This window comes from Ambystoma mexicanum, chromosome 2q (genome assembly GCF_040938575.1).
Source record: "Ambystoma mexicanum isolate Mex_15411 chromosome 2q, UKY_AmexF1_1, whole genome shotgun sequence".
Lineage (NCBI taxonomy): Eukaryota > Metazoa > Chordata > Amphibia > Caudata > Ambystomatidae > Ambystoma > Ambystoma mexicanum.
The window spans coordinates 1491203811-1491228803 of record NC_090924.1 but is presented as its reverse complement, the minus strand read 5'-3'; the positions used below and the strand labels follow the sequence as shown (position 1 = coordinate 1491228803).

The following is a 24993-nucleotide window of genomic DNA, read 5'->3' as shown; positions in this document are numbered from 1 at the left end:
ATCGACCTGGAATGGATGCAGAGCCCCTTCTCTTATCCAAGATTCGTTTTGCGTTCAAATCTGGGAAGCCAATTGAAGATCTGCTCTCTTGCATGCTAGCCAGGCATGGACCAATCACAGCCCATGGTGGTTCCAGTCATTCAGGGCTACCAGACATACTGGCACAGTACTGTGGACTGGGACCAGACAGTCCCAGCCCTCTTCCTGGGCACTAGCACACGTGACATGCAGGAGCCTGTGAAAGATGCAGTTTTCCCATGAGGCTGGATGCCCAAATAAGGAATACCCGGGTCTCTCGACCTGGGGGAAGGCAAAGAGACAAAATGGCCAAAGGACAGAACAAAAGACTTTGTGGCACGGCCATTTTCGGCACTGGCCAAGTCTTGGGCCGAACGCTGTAAACGCATTATGGTCCATAAAAAAACAAGTCAAAATACTTAAACTTAAACTTCTGCCACCAGTTCGTCCTAAGCACACTTGTACAAACATCAAAAAAATCCTTAGAGGATGGCTAGGGCTATAAAACAAAAGGACCTCTATGCGCGGTACTGTAAGGTACTTGGCAGATAGATAAAAAGTTACCAAGAAATGGCAACATAGTCGAAGACTAAGGGAGACAGTTTCCCAGCACTGACAGCCTGAAGGACGTGTCCGTTTCCCTATTACAAGTGAACTCAAGCCATGGGGAGTGCAGCTGAAGGCTGTGCTCCACTGGAAACAGTCAGGTTAGGTCAGTCAAACAAAAGCAAAAGGTTTGGAGGGTCCACAAATAGAGGGAAAACTGCACCTTAAGGGGAATCTTTCCTAACAATGGTTACCGCATGCTCCAAATGGAGGTGTGGTGCCAAACACTAAATTCTTTCAAAAATCATATTGCTTGCAATAACGCAAATTAGATTACAGGACAAAAATCTGTGAACACAGAGTTCAGAATATTTTGCTACAATACAGAGGACTTGGCTAAAAATAGTGTTGGATGTCCTACAATAACGTTTGACATGCAAGTGATGTAACAATTCTTTTCTCAAGAATAAGTTTGAGATTGCCATCAATGGTGTCACTTGCAAGTTGGACAGTGGCATATTTGAGAGCTAGTGTGAAGGGTGGGTGTAAAGACTAGAGGGGGGTTATCTGTACTCCTGCCCTCTATATGGCAGAGGAGAGGCACAGAGGACCCTGTTAGGGAGAATTCTCTTTTTAGGCTGAATTTCCTAACCTAGTGAGTCCCCCAGCAGCTTTGCTAGATTCCTGGAGTTTGTTTTTTTTCTCCTGCCAAGAGTGAGACTCTTTTTCTCCCACTCTTGGACATGATGTATGGTGTTCCTTTGACTGTTAATGTGTTTTATGGGCTATGGGGTTCTTTTTCTCCATAGGGTCGCATGTGTTTTACTATGTGTGTTACACAGCACCCTCCGTGCAGTAACACAGGGGTGTCATAGTGGCACCCCACCATAGACTCCATACCCTGGGACTGACTACTGTCTCCCAGGGCAGGTAAAGTCACCATTGACTTTACTAGTCCCAAATTATTAACAGAAACCAGTACAAACCATCCTATTGTGGACGTACTGGTCGGGGCAATTCGATTGCCCGGGGTCTTTTAGTCGAGGGGCCACGTCTCCGTCCGAATATTTTCCTATGGGATTTTCCCATTGTTCGAGGCTACCAACTTTAATTATTTAATTCTCATAGTCTCGAACATACCGCCGGTTTGTTTTAATTAATATTAATTCGCCGGTTGGTATTTTTTGCCAGGACTCGATTCTAAAATGGCGTTTGTGTTCTCTTCTGTGACTCCAACACAAGTCGAGCCCTTTGTTCCACTTTTTGGCGGGCTTCTCCACAGAAGCCTCCAAAAGTGGTGCCACTCTGTCTGGGTACCACAGGGGTTGTGGGAGGGGGTTTAGGCACCCTGGACTTGAGTTACCTTGGTAACTCAAGTCGCACTCTTGTGTGATTGGCCCAAGTGGTGAGCCAGCCGGCTCACCACTTAGCATGTTTGATTGACAGCTAGGCTGAGTGAATGGGGGTATGCTGCATAAAAGCAGGGCTTTGGGTACTGGAACTTCAGAAGTCACCACAGGACCTGAGAATCCGACGAGGGAGAAGCTGAGCCGACCTACCACGACGACACCTCCGGTGGAGCCCTGCGGAACCGACTCACCACTTCCCGACGACAGAGAAGATCTCCCGGCTGGAGAGGCTTCTTCCCCTGACTGGTGGGCACAACCAGTTTTACCTTCTTTCTTCGCACCCCAGACCGGTTTGTGGTCGAACTGTCCGTGCCAAGCACCCCAGCGGCCGGATAGCCACTCAACACTGAACCGCAAATCAACGGACCGCTCCTTGTACCTGAGAAACTCTGCGGCTGGTTTTTTCCCTGGCAATGCAACGGACTCCTGTCTTCCTCCACGACGAGATCCTCTCTTCCCCGGGATGAAGCACCGACTTGCATCCGCTGCCAGAAACAACTGCCCCCACTGGAGTATTCTCACCACTTAAGGTACTGTGTCCGCCAGGCCTCCCTTTCTAAAGATTGCTACAAGGTAATATGAACCCCTTAACCTTCTGGACTGGGCTGGCCGCCTTGACCCTCTAGCTGGTCCCTTTCTTTGGTCCAACTCCTTTTTGAACCGTTACAAGACTTTTGTGCACTGCAACCGTGTGATCTTGGACACATTTCGTTTGATCCTCTTAAAGTGGATCCGGCCTATTGAACTCTAACTTCACGGTTTAACTTTGCCTTCCTCTCTTGTTATGTTCTTGTAAAAGTGTTGGGATCTGTTTCAACTTATTCTCTGCTTTTCTCTCCCTTTTAAAAAAACAAACTATTAGAGTGCCATCTACGTTAAGCGCTCACCGCTGTCTGAAAATAAGTGGGGCTTTACTTAAGACTTGTCTAATATTCTTTTAAGGGAGTGTATGGGCCTCATTACGACCCAGGCGGTAAGTTACCGCCTGGGCCGTGACTTTACCACCATGGCGTAAACTATGTTTACGCCATGGTGGTTGGCGGACTTACCGGCCCATTCCGACCTTGGCGGGGCGGTAAGTCCCCAATCCCCATTTACCCTTCCCCATTCCCATTTTTGCCCCATAGGGCATAATGGGAGTGGGGAAGGCGTTAATTACGCCACCGTAAATTACGGTGGCGTAATTAACTCCATGGTCCCTTAGCGCCATGGATTTTAACACCTGCTAAAAGCAGGTGTTAAATCCGCCATGGCGCTAAGGGACCTCGTACTCAGGCGGTAAGGGTCGGCGCTGTTTACGCTGCCGTAAACCCCTTACCGCCTGGGTCCTAATGAGGCCCTATATCTTTTAGTGACCGTTTTTTTGAATTGCTTACTATTAGTGCCTGTGTGTTTTTCTAGATGTGGTTTTAAATAAATAATTATATCTCTTTTACACCAAGCCCTGTTCAGTGTTTACTTGTTCTACTGTGTTCTCTTGACCTATTGTGAATACTCTGTATACTGCCTAACTCTTCTTGAGGGAAGTCTGACTGCTCAGCCACAGCTACCAAGTGAATATGTGTGGTACAGACTGCTACCAAGTGGGTTTACTGCCAAACACCTGTAGTCTTAAATCTTTTGCAGTGGTCCTAGAGGGAACTGCACAGGTTTCTGCCTAACAGACCCCAGCCAAGATTCTCTATGCGGTAGCAATGGACGAGCAATCAAGGCCTAGCTCCTCAGGAGGTGATGCAGGCAGGTTCTTAAGTACAGTGTAGTCCCCAAGCACCCACAAAGGAATGTCCACACACTATGTGTGAGATAACACAGCTTGTTATATAAATAAGGTTCAAGTTATATACACATTCAATAACAGACTTTGTGCTCAGGCAATACTATAATGATAAATGTACAATTTCTATGTGGTACCACAATTACTGTTTGACTCCATTAAAATGCACCAACTGTTGACAGTTTCAAATGGCATACAAATCAATAGCAAAGGTATCAACAATAGACATGGGAGGAAAACAAGTGGTTAAACAATTGGCAGAATACTGGGCCCCTACCACTAGGCGCAGTTCGGTATGAGGATCCTCCCACCAGGGCAACCTGCAAATAAAGTATATATTGACAAGCCCAGTCCATATATTGTTTAAAATAGTCTTGGTTGCTTATAAAAATGTTCTACCACCCCAATGTAGCTGGTTTAACAGAATTATTTGATGGGTCATCAACGGAACCTTCTTGAGTGAACTCCTTTTAAGGCAGGAGCCACGGATCGTCGATAGTCCTCGAAGCAGGTGAACCTTGGTGTCGAGAGTCCTCGATGAAAAGAGTTTGATGCTGCAAAGATGACTCGATTAAGAGCATAGGACAGGCAGATGGCGTCAAGTGTCCGCGTCGGTGTCAGCGATCGAGACTCCACCTCGGCTGGTGTCTGGATCTTCGTTGGCGTCTTTGTGGACTTCTGGTGGCAGGAAACACACAGGAAGATTCTCCTTGGCGGCCTATACTTTCTCTGGTGAGACAAAGCGGTCGACAGTGCTGGCAAGGTAGTCCTTGGATTCAAATGTCTTGGGCAAAAGGTGGAGCGGTGCGGCTCTGGTTATCGGCGGCACAGCGTGAAGTGGTCCCTGCTTCTGGGCAACCCGACTCGACTGGCTTCCAGCAGTCGGAGCGATCCTCTGAACCCTGGTCGACGGCAATGGACTTCGATGGACTCGATGTCCGGGTGCTTCACTTCTAGATTCCTTGGTGGTCCCCGTCTCCAGTCGGCAACCTTTCGAGGACTGACTTCCAGGGAGCCTTGGCAAAGATCATCTGGTGCGCGATGGTCCCTCGTAGCTCGGAAAGAGGACTCCCAGCCAGGTCCTCTCTTGGATCAGTTCCTTGAAGGCACAGCAGCTTTCAGATTAGCGAAGGACAGCAACAGCAATTCTTCTTCTTCCAGTGGGCTTCAAGGTTAAGCATCAAGTATCAACTTCAGATAATTTCCATCAGTGAGAGGTCCCCAGATATACTGTTTGGTCTCTCATTCACTCTGCTGGGTCACACTCAGGCAACCAATCATCCAGAAGAGCATTCATGCAGGCAGGCAGCCGATCAGACTCGCAGTGCATTCAGGCCATTCACTTCCCTCCAGACACTCACAGCAAGTAATGTGTATTGGGACAAGTACCCAGCCATTCAGCACTCCACACTTCATTCATACCTGTTCGGGCAGGGCTCATTCTTTGTGTCATCCACACAGAAACCAGACACCCATAACATGAAGTGTATATTGGTCACGCACTCCATTCACCCAAGTCCCACCCCAAGGGTGTATCCACAACATACAGTCACTGGAAAGGCTCCAGCCAGTCTGGCCTGGACTTCCTCACAATACCATATATGGAACATCCACCCAACAGCCAGTCAGGAGAAGGGACAGAGTCAGGGCTTCCCAGGTCTTTGGGAAAACAAGGTAACAGGCAATAGAAAACAAGAGGCCACAGGGGCCATCTTGTTTCCTATCAGGAATCAACTGATCCCAATGCCAGGGCCTGGGTATCCCAAAATGGAGGATAGTCGGAGCACCTGTCAAATTCAGCATGGAGCTGCCACCAGCCTATACCCTGCTCTGTGGGTCAAACACAGGTGCTCACAAACATACTCTAGGGATACAGGGTTGTACCCCCACCCTTGGGTGCCATAAGGGTGTCCCATGGCTCTGTACAGCAAACCAAAAAGAGCTGCACTGCTAGGAGTCCCACATGGACTCCTGGGTTGAAAGCAATACAGAACGCACATGAAAAAGGACTACAGGACAAGGACAGGGAGGCCCTGTCCCTCCAACGCAGTTCCAGCATCACAGTGGGTATTTCAGCAGCCAGCCTGTCAATATTGGGTATAAACCCACGTTTCTGCCAACTCCAGCTTTGACTGATATTTTCTCTTTAGGGCTGCAAGTGCCGAGTATCCAATCTCGCAAAGGTACGAGGTGCTGAAAGTTAACAGTACTTTGGACCTCATTAGGTTGCCGCCGTCCTCGTTACACCAAATCCGCCGCCTGACCTCTTGGTGCCACCGGGCCATTACAAGTCTTGGCAGTGCGGGAAGTTGTTAACGGTGACTGTGCTTCCGTGACAGATTTGCGGGCGGGTGCTGTTGTGCCGGGCCGGTTATACCTTCAGGGCGTAACAGCCCCTCCCCCAGAGTCAGAGTGTTGCAGTCCGGAAAGGTTGCTGGTACGTTGCTACCTGCACCCTTATTTATGGACTGCGACACTCATAATGAGTCCCATTGACTACAAATTTGGATAAAGTTGAAACTCTGCAGACACATTTCGAAAAAATCCACGCAAAGATATTTTCTGACAGTAGGCAGTCACTTTAAATCTCCATTAGTTCCTCCTGGAGATGTATTGGGAGCTGGGCCCCTACGTCTGCTAGGAAAGGCTGCACCACTCAGTCATTGCTGTTTTCAAGTACTTTTCAAGACTGGCTCTGGGAGCATTTAAATGGTTTCTTATTAGTTCAGCAACACATGAAAGATTGTGGTCCGTATCGTGTTAATAATGGCAACGCATCAGTAACGCCAACATCAACCCTCCTCCAAAGCTTCAGCTTCCTCTTGAATGCTGATATGTTTGCCTTCTTAGCAAATGATATGGTTTCCGTGCCCAGGAGCAGAGAGGTTTATAGAATTCAGCTTTTCAAAGATGTCACCAAGGTAAGCTAACAGTACGAGCCAGTGTGAATCACACTGATGCTCTTCTTTCTTCTGGTCTAAACCCAGGGGAAAGTGCCTCACTTCGTTGTGAGTTCCTAAATGCGATGTAAAACCCTTCCCCTGGAGGTTCATCAAAATACATACCCATTGCACAGGTTTAAGTAAAATAACCAATTATGAATAATTGTAACTAACAATATCCTATGTCCCTACCAGGGGTGTTGTTAGATCTGGAAAAGATCAGAGGCTAAGCTAATGTAGGGACTGGCAGGACTGGGGGCTAGCTATCATTTTGGCTGTAGCAATGAGCTTCTATCCGGGGCTACAACAAAAAGACCCAGGGCTATAGCCCCCTCGGCCCCCGCTAGCAACGCCTCTGGTCCCTACAACTATAATATCATTTATTGAAGTCTGCAATCATACTAGACCTTACAATTTAAAACCACAGCATATTACAATTGCCATGCGATAAACAGGCTATATTTTTATCAGTGTCTTTTTGTTTTTTATGCCTTTCAACTGCCTCACAAAGAAATCTATGCTCTTTTTTGCCAAATTAACATGTTTTGCTTCCAAATGCGGCCTTTATTTTGCTGGCTTCAGGCTGTCATTTGCTAATTTAGCACCACAAAGCACACACTGCAGCCGAACTTCTCCAGCAACTGTGATCTATGCGAACCCAAAGTCCAAATAAGAGTCATCATATTTCTGTGTTCTTACATTTCTTTTGCCTGTTTCCATGTTTTTGCATTTCTTTTGCATGTTCCTGTTTTGTTGCATTTCTTTTGCCTGTTTCCATGTTTTTGCATTTCTTTTGCATGTTCCTGTTTTGTTGCATTTCTTTTGCCTGTTTCCATGTTTTCCCATTTCTTTTGCATGTTCCTGTTTTGTTGCATTTCTTTTGCCTGTTTCCGTGTTTTTGCATTTCTTTTGCCTGTTTCTGTGTTGTCGCATTTCTTTTGCCAGTTTCCACCTCTCCTTCTGCTTTTTGTTTAAGATGCCTATCATCTTTGGGCACTAGGAAACAATCCATCTCAAAAAGTCACCTGAATACGTGAAAACATTGCAGACCCCCAGTTTAGTGTATGTCACGTTAGTTTTTAAAACCCATTTCAAGTTTTTACAAGTTAAAAAAGGCCCCAAATGATTTAAAATGAAGCATGTGAAAAGCTTGGGGGGAAACAAACGCCCCACGCAAAAATGGGCCAGAACTAATGGTTAGATACAAATAAAATGCCCACACTGATACAAGTCTCCAAAGACTCCCTGTTCAGATTGTCGCACGCAAGCTCGGATTTCTTTTTGAAGTGTGGTCCCACACCAGGTCACAGAATGGCCGAGAAAATCACACCTGGATTCACATTGCACAGGGCCGATATCAGCCTTCAGCGCTTCAACTCCTTACCTGCCTGAGTGACCGGGGCAAGTGCTTCACTGGACCCTTCTTGCTGGGACACAGGTGGAGAGGTTGATACACTGACGTTTGGAGCGATGCTGCTGCAATGAAAATGAACAGTTAGTCAAGGATACATGGGTTTATTTATTTATTTAATTCACTTGTATAGTGCTGGACAAGAACCCTGAGGCATGCAAGCGCTGGAATAGACAAACAACAGAAAACACATCAAAAGTCAGAAGACCCAGGGTGAGCAAGTAAAGGTGCAGAGTTTATTCAAGGTTATTCAGTGGGAATGGTTTTCAGGTTCAGTTTGAAGCTGACGAGACGAGGGCAGAATCTCCAGTCAGGCGGCCGGGTATTCCAGAGATCTGGGGTCGAGAATGGGAAGCACCCTCTTTCCACAATTGACAGTTTTGCTTTCCGTGATGGCAGGTGGCCGGAGTGATTAGGCCGGTGTAATTAGGCCGGTGTTAATAGGCCAGTGTTATTAGGCCGGTGTTATTAGACCTGAGGCCGCATCTATCAGGAACCCATTTAAGGGGATCATAGGACCATTGCCATGGAGACATGAGTGTGCAATGCACCGGGTACGAAACCTAGCCCTCTTGGCTATAGGAAGCATGTGTAGTGATCTCCTGGTTGTCGACACATGGTCAGTTTTTCCCAGGCCAGCTACTACCCTGACTGCGTTGTTCTGGACAATTTGTAGGCGGTTGATCTCCCCCTTACCTACGCCTAGCAAAATGCTAGCACAGTAGTCCAGGCAGCTGCCAATAATTGCTCTAGCCAGAGCAGCACAGCTGGACGTCGCAAGATATGGTCTGAGTTGAGCCAGGAGCTTGATGTAATATGAGGAGCTGGACACTAAGCAGCTAATGTGAGCCCTCATTGAAAGTTCCTGATCGATGGTAACTCCCAAGGTCTTCACTTTCTTGAGAGTGGACAGCAGGCAAGCAGCAATGTGTATGGATGAATGGGCTTAGTCTAGCTGACGCAGCTTAGGATGAGTGCCTAGAATGACAAGCTCAGTTTTGGAGTTGTTCAGGGCAAGGTTATTGTACAGCATCCAACACTGAATTCTGTTGTAGGTAGCATCGATGACCTCAGTGTCTTTGATGTAGTTCCCAGTAAGTGGGAAAAGACACTGAGTGTCATCTGCCTAGTTGGTACAACAGGTCCCCACCATATCCAGTTTATCAAACAATGTCAGCATGAATATGGTAAAGAAAGTAGGTAACCAACAGGAGCCCTGCGGTACTCCGCAGTCCAGAGTATAGCTCCCTGGCATGGCCTCCTCATGGAAGACCTTAGCTGTATGGTCTGAGAGGAAGAAAAGCACCCAACCTTCTGCTCACTGGAAAGAAAACACTCTCACATAACCTGCTAGCCAAGATAGAATGATCCACTAGATCGCAGGCAGCCGTTAGGGCCAAGATAGAATGATCCACTAGATCGCAGGCAGCCGTTAGGATCAAGATAGAATGATCCACTTGATCGCAGGCAGCAGTTAGAGCCAAGATAGAATGATCCACTAGATTGCAGGCAGCTGTTAGGGCCAAGATAGAATGATCCACTAGATTGCAGGCAGCTGTTAGGGCCAAGATAGAATGATCCAGTAGATCGCAGGCAGCTTTTAGGACCAAGATAGAATGATCCACTAGATCAAAGGCAGCCGTTAGGGACAAGATAGAATGATCCACTAGATCGCAGGCAGCCGTTAGGACCAAGATAGAATGATCCACTAGATCGCAGGCAGCCGGTAGGACCAAGATAGAATGATCCACTAGATCGAAGGCAGCCGGTAGGACCAAGATAGAATGATCCACTAGATCGCAGGCAGCCGTTAGGGCCAAGATAGAATGATCCACTAGATCACAGGCAGCCATTAGGGCCAAGATAGAATGATCCACTAGATCGCAGGCAGCCGTTAGGGCCAAGATAGAATGATCCACTAGATCGCAGGCAGCCGATAGGGCCAAGATAGAATGATCCACTAGATCGCAGGCAGCTGTTAGGACCAAGATAGAATGATCCACTAGATCAAAGGCAGCCGTTATGGACAAGATAGAATGATCCACTAGATCGCAGGCAGCCGTTAGGACCAAGATAGAATGATCCACTAGATCGCAGGCAGCCGTTAGGACCAAGATAGAATGATCCACTAGATCGCAGTCAGCCGTTAGGACCAAGATAGAATGATCCACTAGATCGCAGGCAGCCGTTAGGACCAAGATAGAATGATCCACTAGATTGTAGGCAGCCTTTAGGGCCAAGATAGAATGATCCAGTAGATCGCAGGCAGCTGTTAGAACCAAGATAGAATGATCCAGTAGATCGCAGGCAGCTGTTAGGACCAAGATAGAATGATCCAGTAGATTGCAGGCAGCCGTTAGGGCCAAGATAGAATGATCCACTAGATCGCAGGCAGCCATTAGGACCAAGACAGAATGATCCACTAGATCGCAGGCAGCCATTAGGACCAAGATAGAATGATCCACTAGATCGCAGGCAGCCGTTAGGGCCAAGAGCATCAGCAGTGCAGCTTTGCATGTATCCATTTGTAGTAAAATAATGGTTTTAAGATCCAATAGTGTGGAGTTGGTGCTAAGAAAGCTTGGAAAGCCCGATTGCTTGGGACCCAATAGGCAGTGTGTGCTCGTGTGCTGTCTTGTCCAGGGTCTTTAAGAGAAACAGGGAGCTTGTAATTGGGCAATAGTTATTTGCCACCGCCAGATCCAAGCAGGGCTTCTTTAGAAGGGAGGTTATGCAAGCTTGTTTCATCTCCCTTGGGACTAACATTTCTGCAAAAGAAGCGTTAACACATTTAGCAATAATGGAGGCAAGGGCCAGGGCACAAGCTTTAACTATTTTTGCAGGGCAAATATCGTCCTTACAATTTGTGGGTTTTATCCTATCCCTGAGACTTCACAATTATGATTAGATGAGCAGCTCGTGGGTGTCAGGCATCAGCCGGTAAGGAGGATCTACCTCTGGGGAACCAGGAGAGAGTATACAGTGCACTGTAAATGCAACTCCCACGTGAGATGGAGACTTTCAGTACTGCCCCAAACGGGACATGAGGAAGGAACAGCCCCAGAAATAGGTCTGAAATCCTTGCTTGGGACTTCAAACTATACCTTTAAACTTTTCTCCCACAGTAAAATAAAAAGTTTTTTTTTTTTTTAAAAGGCCTGCTTACCTTCGGCAAGTCCTACTACAGATGTCAGGGACTTCGCTGCCTTAGATGAGTTGATGGAGACAATTTGTGTTCCTGCAATTGAAAAAGTACATTAAATAAATATGAATTATACACCTGTCAGATTGACCTTGCCAATGATACTGGGAAGCCATACACCACCGCCAGATGGTACTCATTTTACCGGCCTATATTGGTGCACTACACTCTGCCAGTTGGCGCACAGCCTCCACCAACAACCACCAGGAGCTGCCTTTGGCTCCCTAGGGCAACAGGTGTGCAGGGTTTGAAATTGCAGGGAGCTATTTAGCTCCTGCCTCATGTCTAGGAGAGCCTGCTTAGCTTGAAACCATCAGTTACCAGGGGCTTCTTTTAGCTATTAGCTCTGCATACCAGCTGGTGCCGTGCAATCATGCATATGCAATATTAACTCTGCATACCAGCCGGTGCCGTGCAATCATGCATTTGCAATATTAACTCTGCATACCAGCTGGTGCCGTGCAATCATGCATATGCAATATTAACTCTGCATACCAGCTGGTGCCATGCAATCATGCATATGCAATATTAACTCTCCATACCAGCCGGTGCCGCGTGGTGCGCATATGCAATATTAGTAGTGGAGAATGTTAATAAAGGCAAATGAGGGCACATGTGTTACACATTTAAGCAAAGTGAATCCCCCCTGTGCCCCTCTCCCTTCACAGACCCACCTTGGAAGCCATGGTATTCACGGCCTCCAAGGTGGGGCTGCGGGGTACAGAATTGAGGGGAGCTGAGAGCTATTTAGCTCCTGCTTAGAGCCTAGACAAGCCTACTTAGCTCGACACCAAAAGCTGCCAGGAGTAACTTGTGGTGCCCCCAGGCCAATTGACGAGGAACACAGCACACCTATGTGATATTAACTCTATGTGCTAGAATACTCTACAAATACAAATGGGGGAAAATCTATATGCCATTAAAAGCAAAAGGGGGCATAAATAATGGACACAATGAGAAGTTTGCATCTTATGTGGAAGTAGGTTTGCTGAATGCCACGTGCAACCTCCTCGTTCCTCATTGGCTGCTTGAAACCCAGGAGCTGCTTTTAGAGCCTGCTCATCCAATCTTAATTTCAATCCCTCCTCTTTGAGGGATGTGGGGCACAGGGACCCCCCAATAAAATGATGTGGTCCCGCTCACCTACTCTCCCCCTGCGGCCTTCAAGGTGGGTCCCTGGACGGAGAGGGGCACAGAGAGATCAGCAAAGTGGCGCCCAGGTCCCCCAGAGTGCAAATTTGCTGGTCCCCTCACCCCTCTTCCCCCACAGACCCACCTTGGAAACTAAAGTGCCCACAACCTCCAAGGTGGGTCATTTGGGGGAGGGGTGCATGGGCATCCAATAAGCACCCAACAAAAACAAAAAACAATGGTGGAGTCCTGCTCACCTCCTCTCCCTCAGCACCCTCTAAGGTGGGTCCATGGAGAGGGGGACACAGGAAAGTGCGCCTCCAGGCTGTGTTGATTTCCTGTGTCATGATCACGCCCCATCTATCACATCGCACTGAGCATGTGCAATAGAGGGCCATGGTAATACATGGCTTTCCACCGCACATGCTCAGTTCAGTGTGACACACGGAGGGTGGGGGAACTCTGCCTTAGAGGAGGGATGTTTAGCTTTATTCGGATGTGCCTGCTTCTTGGATTCCTCAGCTTTCTGAGAGGCCCCCTTTTCTTTGTCCTTGTCCTTCCCAATGGGATCCTTGTGGGACACCCGGTGGGAGACCCACTTGTCAGCCAACTTGGAAGGGTCCAACATATTCTGGTCAGCAATGTACTGATGCAGCCCTAGTAAACAGGCCTGTGAAAAATGTTTTAAAACACAGTGCACTCATACTGGCCACTCTCACTCACACAACTTCAGAATACAGGCATAACCAGGCTGAGGCACTCTACTTAACAAACACTTAGCCCAATCCAGATCTTGCTGCTTTCACCATTACAAAATCCGTAAAATTCAATCCTTGCTAACCTTTCACGCGACTAAACTCTTAATCTCCTCCCTACTGTTCTACTCTTTTCTTTGGACTCCTCTCCTCTCATCTCTCCCCACTCAAATCTATTTACAACTCTGCCATCTGCTCCCTCTGTCTTCTCTCTCCTCATGACTCCATCTCCTGTTGTCTCGCCTCTATAGGCTAGCTCCCATTTCATTCCCAGCTCAAATTCAATTTCCTCTGTCTAGTCTTCAAATCCCTCCATGGTCTTGCCCCCCTACCTTCCCTCCCGCCTCACTTTCTACACTCCTTCTCGTTCTCTCTGCTCTGCCAATTTCTACCTACTCTCTTCTCAACCACCACACTGTGCCCCTTCTCGCTTCCGCTCTTTCCAACTGCTTGCCCCTTACCACAGGAATGGCCTTCTTCTCTTCATCCGCTCTACTTCCTCCTTCACTTACTTTCGTACCTCTCTAAAATCTTATCTCTTCCATTCACCTCCTTAAAACCCTTTGCTTCCTCTCTTACTTCTATTAGTACTCCCACCCACACCTCCTACTCCTTTTCCTACCTCCCTTCCTCCTCCCTCTCTACTTTCACTCTACTCCCTTCTACCCCATGTCCTGCACTTTTTTAATCCTCATCTCTTCCTTCCTTCTCCCTTACTCCCTCTGCCTCCTCTCTTACTTCTGCTCTCACCTTTGCTCATACCTCCTACCTCTTATCACATCTTGGCCCCTCCCTACTCTTCTTCCCCTTCCATAATGTAAATTGTTTTTGTACGGTTTTCTGGTTTAATTTAATTGTTATGTAATGCTTGCTTTATCTTGTTTGTTCCTCTTGTAAAGCGTTTTGGATTAAAACGCTATATATATTCAATAAAATACAAATACAATCCCCTTGGTCAAAATGATTGATCTCAAAAGTATTCAATGATAATTACATTGGGCCGTGCTGTCTAACAGTGTTGTGAACCTTTGCTGATATCACTGCTATCAAAAGGCTGCCACGTGTCACTTAATATACAGAACTACAAGTCCCTGCAAACTTGTAGCTCTTGACTGTAGATTTTCCCACGACAGGCACGTTAGAGCCGGTGCGTCGGGGAAGGTCCGAGAAAGGTTCCGGGTAAGTTCCGTCTTTTTTACTATCTTTTTTTCCCCCGGATATGGGAATTGTGGAAATGCTAGATATATTACAGCGTGCTCAGGAGGAGTCCAGGATCAGAATGGGACTTATACGGACTGAAACACATGTTCGCCTTGCATCATTAAACACACAGTACCTAGGCGAAAACACAGAACAATTGGAGAACGTTGATTTACATCTTGTAAACACACCAAAACAGACATACTCTGTTTCCCCATTAGCTTCTCTCGAAAGAAATATTGAACAATTACAATCCCCTAACCTTAGTATGCATCTGGCTTTTAGTGAGCCTGAACCAACTCTCAGTGCCTCGCGAGGCTGCAAAGAGACGGTAGCATAGACGAGCCATGATATAAGGTAGCCATCAAGCCGCCGTAATGGCCAATGCCTACATTACCGGGCGTTTCCTTGGACGCTGAAGAACCTGGTATAAGCAGCACTCTACTCGAGCCTCGTGATGATCTTCATTGGTGCCCATTAAACACCCATTCACATGCCATGCGATACCCTTAGCAACGCCAGATAACTATTCTATGCTCCATGTAGACCGAGCTGTGGGGAGAGAAGGGGGGGGCATTATTTTTAGAAAGTATCTTGAGATATATACGCCCAGTATTCCAGACTTGGAACGTTGTGAATCCCTTCACGTTAAACTTAAGGTTAATCATAAAACCTCCATAAGCTTCCTACTACTGTATCGTCCTCCTAGTTCAACTCCAAAATTTGATGAACATCTAATGGCAAGTATCGGTAAAATGTCCAAAGAAACATCAGCCACTGCTGTCCTTGGTGGCATGAATTTATGGGATAATAATCCTCAGGGTATTATGGCAAAGCAACTTATTCCATCATTTGAGGCCATTCATTTTCAACAAGTAGTCGATAAACCCACCCACAATGCTGGTAATACCCTTGATTGGAGTCTAGCAAAAATCAAAAGATAACAGTTACACAAATCTCACAATGTGCCTAGTCTGACCATTATATGGTTAACGTCACATGCCCTACTGCCAATAGACAGATCCGGCCCTCCAAAAAAAACGTATCTGCAGGAACTTGGTGTAATAGGAAGCCAATAACCAGCGAGAATGTTAAGGTTCATGTCTGTCCTCTTCTGCCATCGTTAAATCAGTTTACACCGCTAGCACCGTCACCCAGGCCTGTGCCACAGCTGGTAGCACTGCTCGTGCCAGGGTGTGCCACTGCTGGTAGCACTGCCCATGCCAGGGTATTCCACTGCTGGTAGCACTCCTCGTGCCAGGGTGTGCCACTGCTGGGAGCACTGCTCATGCCAGGGTATTCCACTGCTGGTAGCACTGCTCGTGCCAGGGTGTGCCACTGCTGGTAGCACTGCTCATGCCAGGGTATTCCACTGCTGGTAGCACTCCTCATGCCAGGGTGTGCCACTGCTGGTAGCACTCCTCATGCCAGGGTGTGCCACTGCTGGTAGCACTGCCCATGCCAGGGTATTCCACTGCTGGTAGCACTACTCGTGCCAGGGTGTGCCACTGCTGGTAGCACTGCCCATGCCAGGGTGTGCCACTGGCGGGAGCACTGCTCATGCCAGGGTGTGCCACTGCTGGTAGCACTGCTCGTGCCAGGGTGTGCCACTGCTGGTAGCACTGCTCATGCCAGGGTATTCCACTGCTGGTAGCACTCCTCATGCCAGGGTATTCCACTGCTGGTAGCACTGCTAATACCAGGGTGTGCCAATGCTGGTAGGACTGCTCATACCATTGTGTCCCACTGCTGGTAGCACTGCTAATACCAGGGTGTGCCAATGTTGGAAGCACTGCTCATGCCAGGGTGTGCCACTGCTGGTCGCACTGTGCATACCAGGGTGTTCCACTGCTGGTAGCACTGCTCATACAATTGTGTGCCACTGCTATTAGCACTGCTCATGCCAGGGTGTGCCACTGCTGGTAGCACTGCTCATGCCATTGTGTGCCACTGCTGGTAGCACTGCCCGTGCCAGGGTGTGCCACTGCTGGTAGCACAGCTCATGCCATTGTGTGCCACTGCTGTTAGCACTGCCCGTGCCAGGGTGTGCCACTGCTGGTAGCACTGCTCATGCCAGGGTGTGCCACTGCTGGGAGCACTGCCCGTGCCAGGGTGTGCCACTGGCGGGAGCACTGCTCATGCCAGGGTGTGCCACTGCTGGTAGCACTGCCCGTGCCAGGGTGTGCCACTGGCGGGAGCACTGCTCATGCCAGGGTGTGCCACTGCTGGGCGCACTGCCAGTGCCAGGGTGTGCCACTGCTGGTAGCACTGCCCATGCCAGGGTGTGCCACTGCTGTTAGCACTGCCCGTGCCAGGGTGTGCCACTGGTGGGAGCACTGCTCGTGCCAGGGTGTGCCACTGCTGGTAGCACTGCCCATGCCAGGGTGTGCCACTGGCGGGAGCACTGCCCGTGCCAGGGTGTGCCACTGGCGGGAGCACTGCTCATGCCAGGGTGTGCCACTGCTGGTAGCACTGCCCGTGCCAGGGTGTGCCACTGGCGGGAGCACTGCTCATGCCAGGGTGTGCCACTGCTGGGCGCACTGCCAGTGCCAGGGTGTGCCACTGCTGGTAGCACTGCCCATGCCAGGGTGTGCCACTGCTGATAGCACAGCCCATGTCAGGGTGTGCCACTGGTGGGAGCACTGCTCGTGCCAGGGTGTGCCACTGCTGGTAGCACTGCCCATGCCAGGGTGTGCCACTGGCGGGAGCACTGCTCATGCCAGGGTGTGCCACTGCTGGTAGCACTGCTCATACAATTGTGTGCCACTGCTATTAGCACTGCTCATGCCAGGGTGTGCCACTGCTGGTAGCACTGCTCATGCCATTGTGTGCCACTGCTGGTAGCACTGCCCGTGCCAGGGTGTGCCACTGCTGGTAGCACAGCTCATGCCATTGTGTGCCACTGCTGTTAGCACTGCCCGTGCCAGGGTGTGCCACTGCTGGTAGCACTGCTCATGCCAGGGTGTGCCACTGCTGGGAGCACTGCCCGTGCCAGGGTGTGCCACTGGCGGGAGCACTGCTCATGCCAGGGTGTGCCACTGCTGGTAGCACTGCCCGTGCCAGGGTGTGCCACTGGCGGGAGCACTGCTCATGCCAGGGTGTGCCACTGCTGGGCGCACTGCCAGTGCCAGGGTGTGCCACTGCTGGTAGCACTGCCCATGCCAGGGTGTGCCACTGCTGTTAGCACTGCCCGTGCCAGGGTGTGCCACTGCTGATAGCACAGCCCATGTCAGGGTGTGCCACTGGTGGGAGCACTGCTCGTGCCAGGGTGTGCCACTGCTGGTAGCACTGCCCATGCCAGGGTGTGCCACTGGTGGGAGCACTGCTCGTGCCAGGGTGTGCAACTGCCTGGAGCTACTGAGCTCCTGCACATAATCCAGTAGAGTTTGCTTGGCTTCTAAGAGCTACGTTTGAATCCGCAGGCGTACCCTCGTCACGTGATCTGCGGGTATGTGGCAATATGTACAGATGAGAACACAGGCGGCCTCTAGAGGGCGCTGAAAGCATAACGGAGGCGGGGTCCTAGGGTGAATCCCCCTGCCCGCCCCACCCACCCCCGCACGCTGTCTGAGTACCGGCTCCGGGGGCACCGGGGTCAGCTCCCGCCCCCTGGGTGCTTTTAGCGCCAACTTTCTCTATCATAACTCCGCCGGCTCTGCTGTAAGAGCCGTGGTGGGTGGGGTCCTTTGCACGCGCTGCTCTGGCGGCCCCACCCCCCCCCCCCACTGATGAGACCTACCGCGCAAAACGCTTACAAACAAAACTTACTGTTAATAAATCCGCAGAGAGTGCGCAGCGCACCTGCTGCGCAGCGCATCTCCCGCGCAGCGCCATGCGCCCCCCTCCCCCCCTGGTGCACAGGCACTCACCGCCGCCCACAGCCCCTCTAGCGCCCAGGGATCGGGCCTCTTGGCACACCCCCTTCCTCCCCTGGCAGCAAGGACGGCTGGCTGTGGCGGGGCGGAAATGCGAGCGCACTGCTCGGGCCTGGCAGTCACGCCTACATCGGCAAAGCCAACAGGCTTGTGCGGGGTCCCCTGAGGCGTGTGGTGGGGTTCGGGTGCGTGTGCAAGCACGCCACAACATCTGGATGCCACTTGCACATAGTTCTGCAAATGCTGAATGCAAACGGCTTAGCACCCCTGCTTTAAACACCTGCACAGACGGACAGGGGCTTCTCAGAGCTCAAGGAGGGCAACCGCCAGGTGAAGGTGGCAGGAGAGTACTGGTACTCAGTACCGCCCGGTGAAGGTGGCAGGAGAGTACTGGTACTCAGTACCGCCCGGTGAAGGTGGCAAGGAGAGTACTGGTACTCAGTACCGCCCGATGAAGGTGGCAGGAGAGTACTGGTACTCAGTACCGCCCGGTGAAGGTGGCAAGGAGAGTACTGGTACTCAGTACCGCCCGGTGAAGGTGGCAGGAGAGTACTGGTACTCAGTACCGCCAGGTGAAGGTGGCAAGGAGAGGACTGCTACTCAGTACCGCCCGGTGAAGGTGGCAAGTAGAGTACTGGTACTCAGTACCGCCCGGTGAAGGTGGCAGGAGAGTACTGGTACTCAGTACCACCCGGTGAAGGTGGCAAGAGGACTGGTACTCAATACCACCTGGTGAAGGTGGCAAGGAGAGTACTGGTACTCAGTACTGCCTGGTAAAGGTGGCAGGAGAGTACTGGTACTCAGTACCACCCGGTGAAGGTGGCAAGAGGACTGGTACTCAATACCACCCGGTGAAGGTGGCAAGTAGAGTACTGGTACTCAGTACCGCCCGGTGAAGGTGGCAGGAGAGTACTGGGACTCAGTACCGCCCGGTGAAGGTGGCAGGAGAGTACTGGTACTCAGTACCACCAGGTGAAGGTGGCAAGGAGAGGACTTGTACACAGTACCGCCCGGTGAAGGTGGCAAGGAGAGTACTGGGACTCAGTACCGCCCGGTGAAGGTGGCAAGAGGACTGGTACTCAATACCGCCCGGTGAAGGTGGCAAGGAGAGTACTGGTACTCAGTACCGCCTGGTGAAGGTGGCAGGAGAGGACTGGTACTCCATACCGCCCGGTGAAGTGGCAAGGAGAGTACTGGTACTTAGTACCGCCTGGTGAAGGTGGCAGGAGAGTACTGGTACTCAGTACCGCCCGGTGAAGGTGGCAAGAGAACTGGTACTCAATACCGCCCGGTTAAGGTGGCAAGTAGAGTACTGGTACTCAGTACCGCCCGGTGAAGGTGGCAGGAGAGTACTGGTACTCAGTACTGCCCAGTGAAGGTGGCAAGAGGACAGGTACTCAATACCACCCGGTGAAGGGTGGCAAGGAGAGTACTGGCACTCAGTACTGCCCGGTGAAGGTGGCAGGAGAGTACTGGTACTCAGTACCACCCGGTGAAGGTGGCAAGAGGACTGGTACTCAATACCGCCCGGTGAAGGTGGCAAGTAGAGTACTGGTACTCTGTAACACCTGGTGAAGGTGGCAGGAGAGTACTGATACTCAGTACCGCCCGGTGAAGGTGGCAAGAGGACTGGTACTCAATACCGCCCGGTGAAGGTGGCAAGTAGAGTACTGGTACTCAGTACCGCCCAGTGAAGGTGGCAGGAGAGTACTGGTACTCAGTACCGCCCGGTGAAGGTGGCAAGAGGACTGGTACTCAATACCATCTGGTGAAGGTGGCAAGGAGAGTACTGGTACTCAGTACTGCCCGGTGAAGGTGGCACGAGAGTACTGGTACTCAGTACTGCCCGGTGAAGGTGGCAAGAGGACTGGAACTCAATACCGCCCGGTGAAGGTGGCAAGAGGACTGGTACTCAATACCGCCCGGTGAAGGTGGCAAGTAGAGTACTGGTACTCAGTACCGCCCGGTGAAGGTGGCAGGAGAGTACCGATACTCAGTACCACCCAGTGAAGGTGGCAAGAGGACTGGTACTCAGTACTGCCCGGTGAAGGTGGCAAGAGGACTGGAACTCAATACCGCCCGGTGAAGGTGGCAAGAGGACTGGTACTCAATACTGCCCGGTGAAGGTGGCAAGTAGAGTACTGGTACTCAGTACCGCCCAGTGAAGGTGGCAGGAGAGTACTGGTACTCAGTACCGCCCGGTGAAGGTGGCAAGAGGACTGGTACTCAATACCATCTGGTGAAGGTGGCAAGGAGAGTACTGGTACTCAGTACTGCCCGGTGAAGGTGGCACGAGAGTACTGGTACTCAGTACTGCCCGGTGAAGGTGGCAGGAGAGTACTGGTACTCAGTACCACCCGGTGAAGGTGGCAAGAGGACTGGTACTCAATACCGCCCGGTGAAGGTGGCAAGTAGAGTACTGGTACTCAGTACCGCCCGGTGAAGGTGGCAGGAGAGTACCGATACTCAGTACCACCCAGTGAAGGTGGCAAGAGGACTGGTACTCAGTACTGCCAGGTGAAGGTGGCAAGGAGAGGACTGGTACTCAGTACCACCCAGTGAAGGTGGCAAGAGGACTGGTACTCAATACCGCCCGGTGAAGGTGGCAAGGAGAGTACTGGTACTTAGTACCGCCCAGTGAAAGTGGCAAGAGGACTGGTACTCAATACCGCCCGGTGAAGGTGGCAAGGAGAGTACTGGTGCTCAGTACCGCCTGCTGAAGGTGGCAGGAGAGTACTGGTACTCAGTACCGCCCGGTGAAGGTAGCAAGAGGACTGGTACTCAGTACCGCCCGGTGAAGGTGGCAAGGAGAGTACTGGTACTCAGTACCACCCGATGAAGGTGGCAAGAGGACTGGTACTCAATGCCGTCCGATGAAGGTGGCAGGAGAGTACTAGTACTCAGTACCGTCCGGTGAAGGTGGCAGGGGAGTACTGGTACTCAGTACAGCCCGGTGAAGGTGGCAAGAGGACTGGTACTCAATACCGCCTGGGGAAGGTGGCAAGGAGAGTACTGGTACTCAGTACTGCCCGGTGAAGGTGGCAGGAGAGTACTGGTACTCAGTACCGCCCAGTGAAGGTGGCAAGAGGACTGGTACTCAATACCACCTGGTGAAGGTGGCAAGGAGAGTACTGGTACTCAGTACTGCCCGGTGAAGGTGGCAGGAGAGTACTGGTACTCAGTACCGCCCGGTGAAAGTGGCAAGAGGACTGGTACTCAATACCGGCCGGTGAAGGTGGCAAGGAGAGTACTGGTACTTAGTACCGCCTGCTGAAGGTGGCAGGAGAGTACTGATACTCAGTACCGCCCAGTGAAGGTAGCAAGAGGACTGGTACTCAGTACCATCCGGTGAAGGTGGCAAGGAGAGTACTGGTACTCAGTACCACCCGGTGAAGGTGGCAAGAGGACTGGTACTCAATGCCGTCCGGTGAAGGCGGCAGGAGAGTACTGGTACTCAGTACCGCCCAGTGAAGGTGGCAAGAGGACTGGTACTCAATACCACCTGGTGAAGGTGGCAAGGAGAGTACTGGTACTCAGTACTGCCCGGTGAAGGTGGCAGGAGAGTACTGGTACTCAGTACCGCCCGGTGAAAGTGGCAAGAGGACTGGTACTCAATACCGCCCGGTGAAGGTGGCAAGGAGAGTACTGGTACTTAGTACTGCCTGCTGAAGGTGGCAGGAGAGTACTGATACTCAGTACCGCCCAGTGAAGGTAGCAAGAGGACTGGTACTCAGTACCATCCGGTGAAGGTGGCAAGGAGAGTACTGGTACTCAGTACCACCCGGTGAAGGTGGCAAGAGGACTGGTACTCAATGCCGTCCGGTGAAGGTGGCAGGAGAGTACTGGTACTCAGTACCGCCCGGTGAAGGTGGCAAGAGTACTGGTACTCAGTACCGCCTGCTGAAGGTGGCAGGAGAGTACTGGTACTCAGTACCGCCCGGTGAAGGTAGCAAGAGGACTGGTACTCAATACTGCCCGGTGAAGGTGGCAAGTAGAGTACTGGTACTCAGTACCGCCCAGTGAAGGTGGCAGGAGAGTACTGGTACTCCGTACCGCCCGGTGAAGGTGGCAAGAGGACTGGTACTCAATACCATCTGGTGAAGGTGGCAAGGAGAGTACTGGTACTCAGTACTGCCCGGTGAAGGTGGCACGAGAGTACTGGTACTCAGTACTGCCCGGTGAAGGTGGCAGGAGAGTACTGGTACTCAGTACCACCCGGTGAAGGTGGCAAGAGGACTGGTACTCAATACCGCCCGGTGAAGGTGGCAAGTAGAGTACTGGTACTCAGTACCGCCCGGTGAAGGTGGCAGGAGAGTACCGATACTCAGTACCACCCAGTGAAGGTGGCAAGAGGACTGGTACTCAGTACTGCCAGGTGAAGGTGGCAAGGAGAGGACTGGTACTCAGTACCACCCAGTGAAGGTGGCAAGAGGACTGGTACTCAATACCGCCCGGTGAAGGTGGCAAGGAGAGTACTGGTACTTAGTACCGCCCAGTGAAAGTGGCAAGAGGACTGGTACTCAATACCGCCCGGTGAAGGTGGCAAGGAGAGTACTGGTGCTCAGTACCGCCTGCTGAAGGTGGCAGGAGAGTACTGGTACTCAGTACCGCCCGGTGAAGGTAGCAAGAGGACTGGTACTCAGTACCGCCCGGTGAAGGTGGCAAGGAGAGTACTGGTACTCAGTACCACCCGATGAAGGTGGCAAGAGGACTGGTACTCAATGCCGTCCGATGAAGGTGGCAGGAGAGTACTAGTACTCAGTACCGTCCGGTGAAGGTGGCAGGGGAGTACTGGTACTCAGTACAGCCCGGTGAAGGTGGCAAGAGGACTGGTACTCAATACCGCCTGGGGAAGGTGGCAAGGAGAGTACTGGTACTCAGTACTGCCCGGTGAAGGTGGCAGGAGAGTACTGGTACTCAGTACCGCCCAGTGAAGGTGGCAAGAGGACTGGTACTCAATACCACCTGGTGAAGGTGGCAAGGAGAGTACTGGTACTCAGTACTGCCCGGTGAAGGTGGCAGGAGAGTACTGGTACTCAGTACCGCCCGGTGAAAGTGGCAAGAGGACTGGTACTCAATACCGGCCGGTGAAGGTGGCAAGGAGAGTACTGGTACTTAGTACCGCCTGCTGAAGGTGGCAGGAGAGTACTGATACTCAGTACCGCCCAGTGAAGGTAGCAAGAGGACTGGTACTCAGTACCATCCGGTGAAGGTGGCAAGGAGAGTACTGGTACTCAGTACCACCCGGTGAAGGTGGCAAGAGGACTGGTACTCAATGCCGTCCGGTGAAGGCGGCAGGAGAGTACTGGTACTCAGTACCGCCCAGTGAAGGTGGCAAGAGGACTGGTACTCAATACCACCTGGTGAAGGTGGCAAGGAGAGTACTGGTACTCAGTACTGCCCGGTGAAGGTGGCAGGAGAGTACTGGTACTCAGTACCGCCCGGTGAAAGTGGCAAGAGGACTGGTACTCAATACCGCCCGGTGAAGGTGGCAAGGAGAGTACTGGTACTTAGTACTGCCTGCTGAAGGTGGCAGGAGAGTACTGATACTCAGTACCGCCCAGTGAAGGTAGCAAGAGGACTGGTACTCAGTACCATCCGGTGAAGGTGGCAAGGAGAGTACTGGTACTCAGTACCACCCGGTGAAGGTGGCAAGAGGACTGGTACTCAATGCCGTCCGGTGAAGGTGGCAGGAGAGTACTGGTACTCAGTACCGCCCGGTGAAGGTGGCAAGAGGACTGGTACTCAATACCACCTGGTGAAGGTGGCAAGGAGAGTACTGGTACTCAGTACCGCCCAGTGAAGGTGGCAAGAGGACTGGTACTCAGTACTGCCCGGTGAAGGTGGCAAGGAGAGGACTGGTACTCAGTACCACCCAGTGAAGGTGGGAAGAGGACTGGTACTCAATACCGCCCGGTGAAGGTGGCAAGGAGAGAACTGGTACTCAGTACCGCCTGCTGAAGGTGGCAGGAGAGTACTGGTACTCAGTACCACCCGGTGAAGGTAGCAAGAGGACTGGTACTCAGTACCGCCCGGTGAAGGTGGCAAGGAGAGTACTGGTACTCAGTACCACCCTGTGAAGGTGGCAAGAGGACTGGTACTCAATGCCGTCCGGTGAAGGTGGCAGGAGAGTACTGGTACTCAATACCGCCCGGTGAAGGTGGCAGGAGAGTACTGGTACTCAGTACCGCCCAGTGAAGGTGGCAAGAGGACTGGTACTCCATACCGCCCGGTGAAGGTGACAAGGAGAGTACTGGTACTCAGTACTGCCCTGTGAAGGTGGCAGGAGAGTACTGGTACTCAGTACCGCCCAGTGAAGGTGGCAAGAGGACTGGTACTCAGTACTGCCAGGTGAAGGTGGCAAGGAGAGGACTGGTACTCAGTACCACCCAGTGAAGGTGGGAAGAGGACTGGTATTCAATACCACCCGGTGAAGGTGGCAAGGAGAGTACTGGTACTCAGTACCGCCCAGTGAAAGTGGCAAGAGGACTGGTACTCAATACCGCCCGGTGAAGGTGGCAAGGAGAGTACTGGTACTCAGTACCGCCCGGTGAAAGTGGCAAGAGGACTGGTACTCAATACCACCCGGTGAAGGTGGCAAGGAGAGTACTGGTACTCAGTACCGCCTGCTGAAGGTGGCAGGAGAGTACTGGTACTCAGTACCGCCCGGTGAAGGTAGCAAGAGGACTGGTACTCAGTACCGCCCGGTGAAGGTGGCAAGGAGAGTACT

The 24993-nt window shown here is 51.3% G+C and overlaps 1 protein-coding gene across 1 annotated transcript in view; it reads right to left on the bottom strand.

The window, feature by feature from the left end:
- LOC138568915 (uncharacterized) overlaps positions 1–24993 on the bottom strand; it is a 227241-nt gene that overhangs the window by 46961 nt on the left and 155287 nt on the right. The window contains 4 exon segments of the mRNA XM_069646695.1: positions 8074–8165; positions 9412–10746; positions 10865–10868; positions 11267–11338. Of these exon segments, the coding sequence (XP_069502796.1) occupies positions 8074–8165; positions 9412–10746; positions 10865–10868; positions 11267–11338 (1503 nt within the window).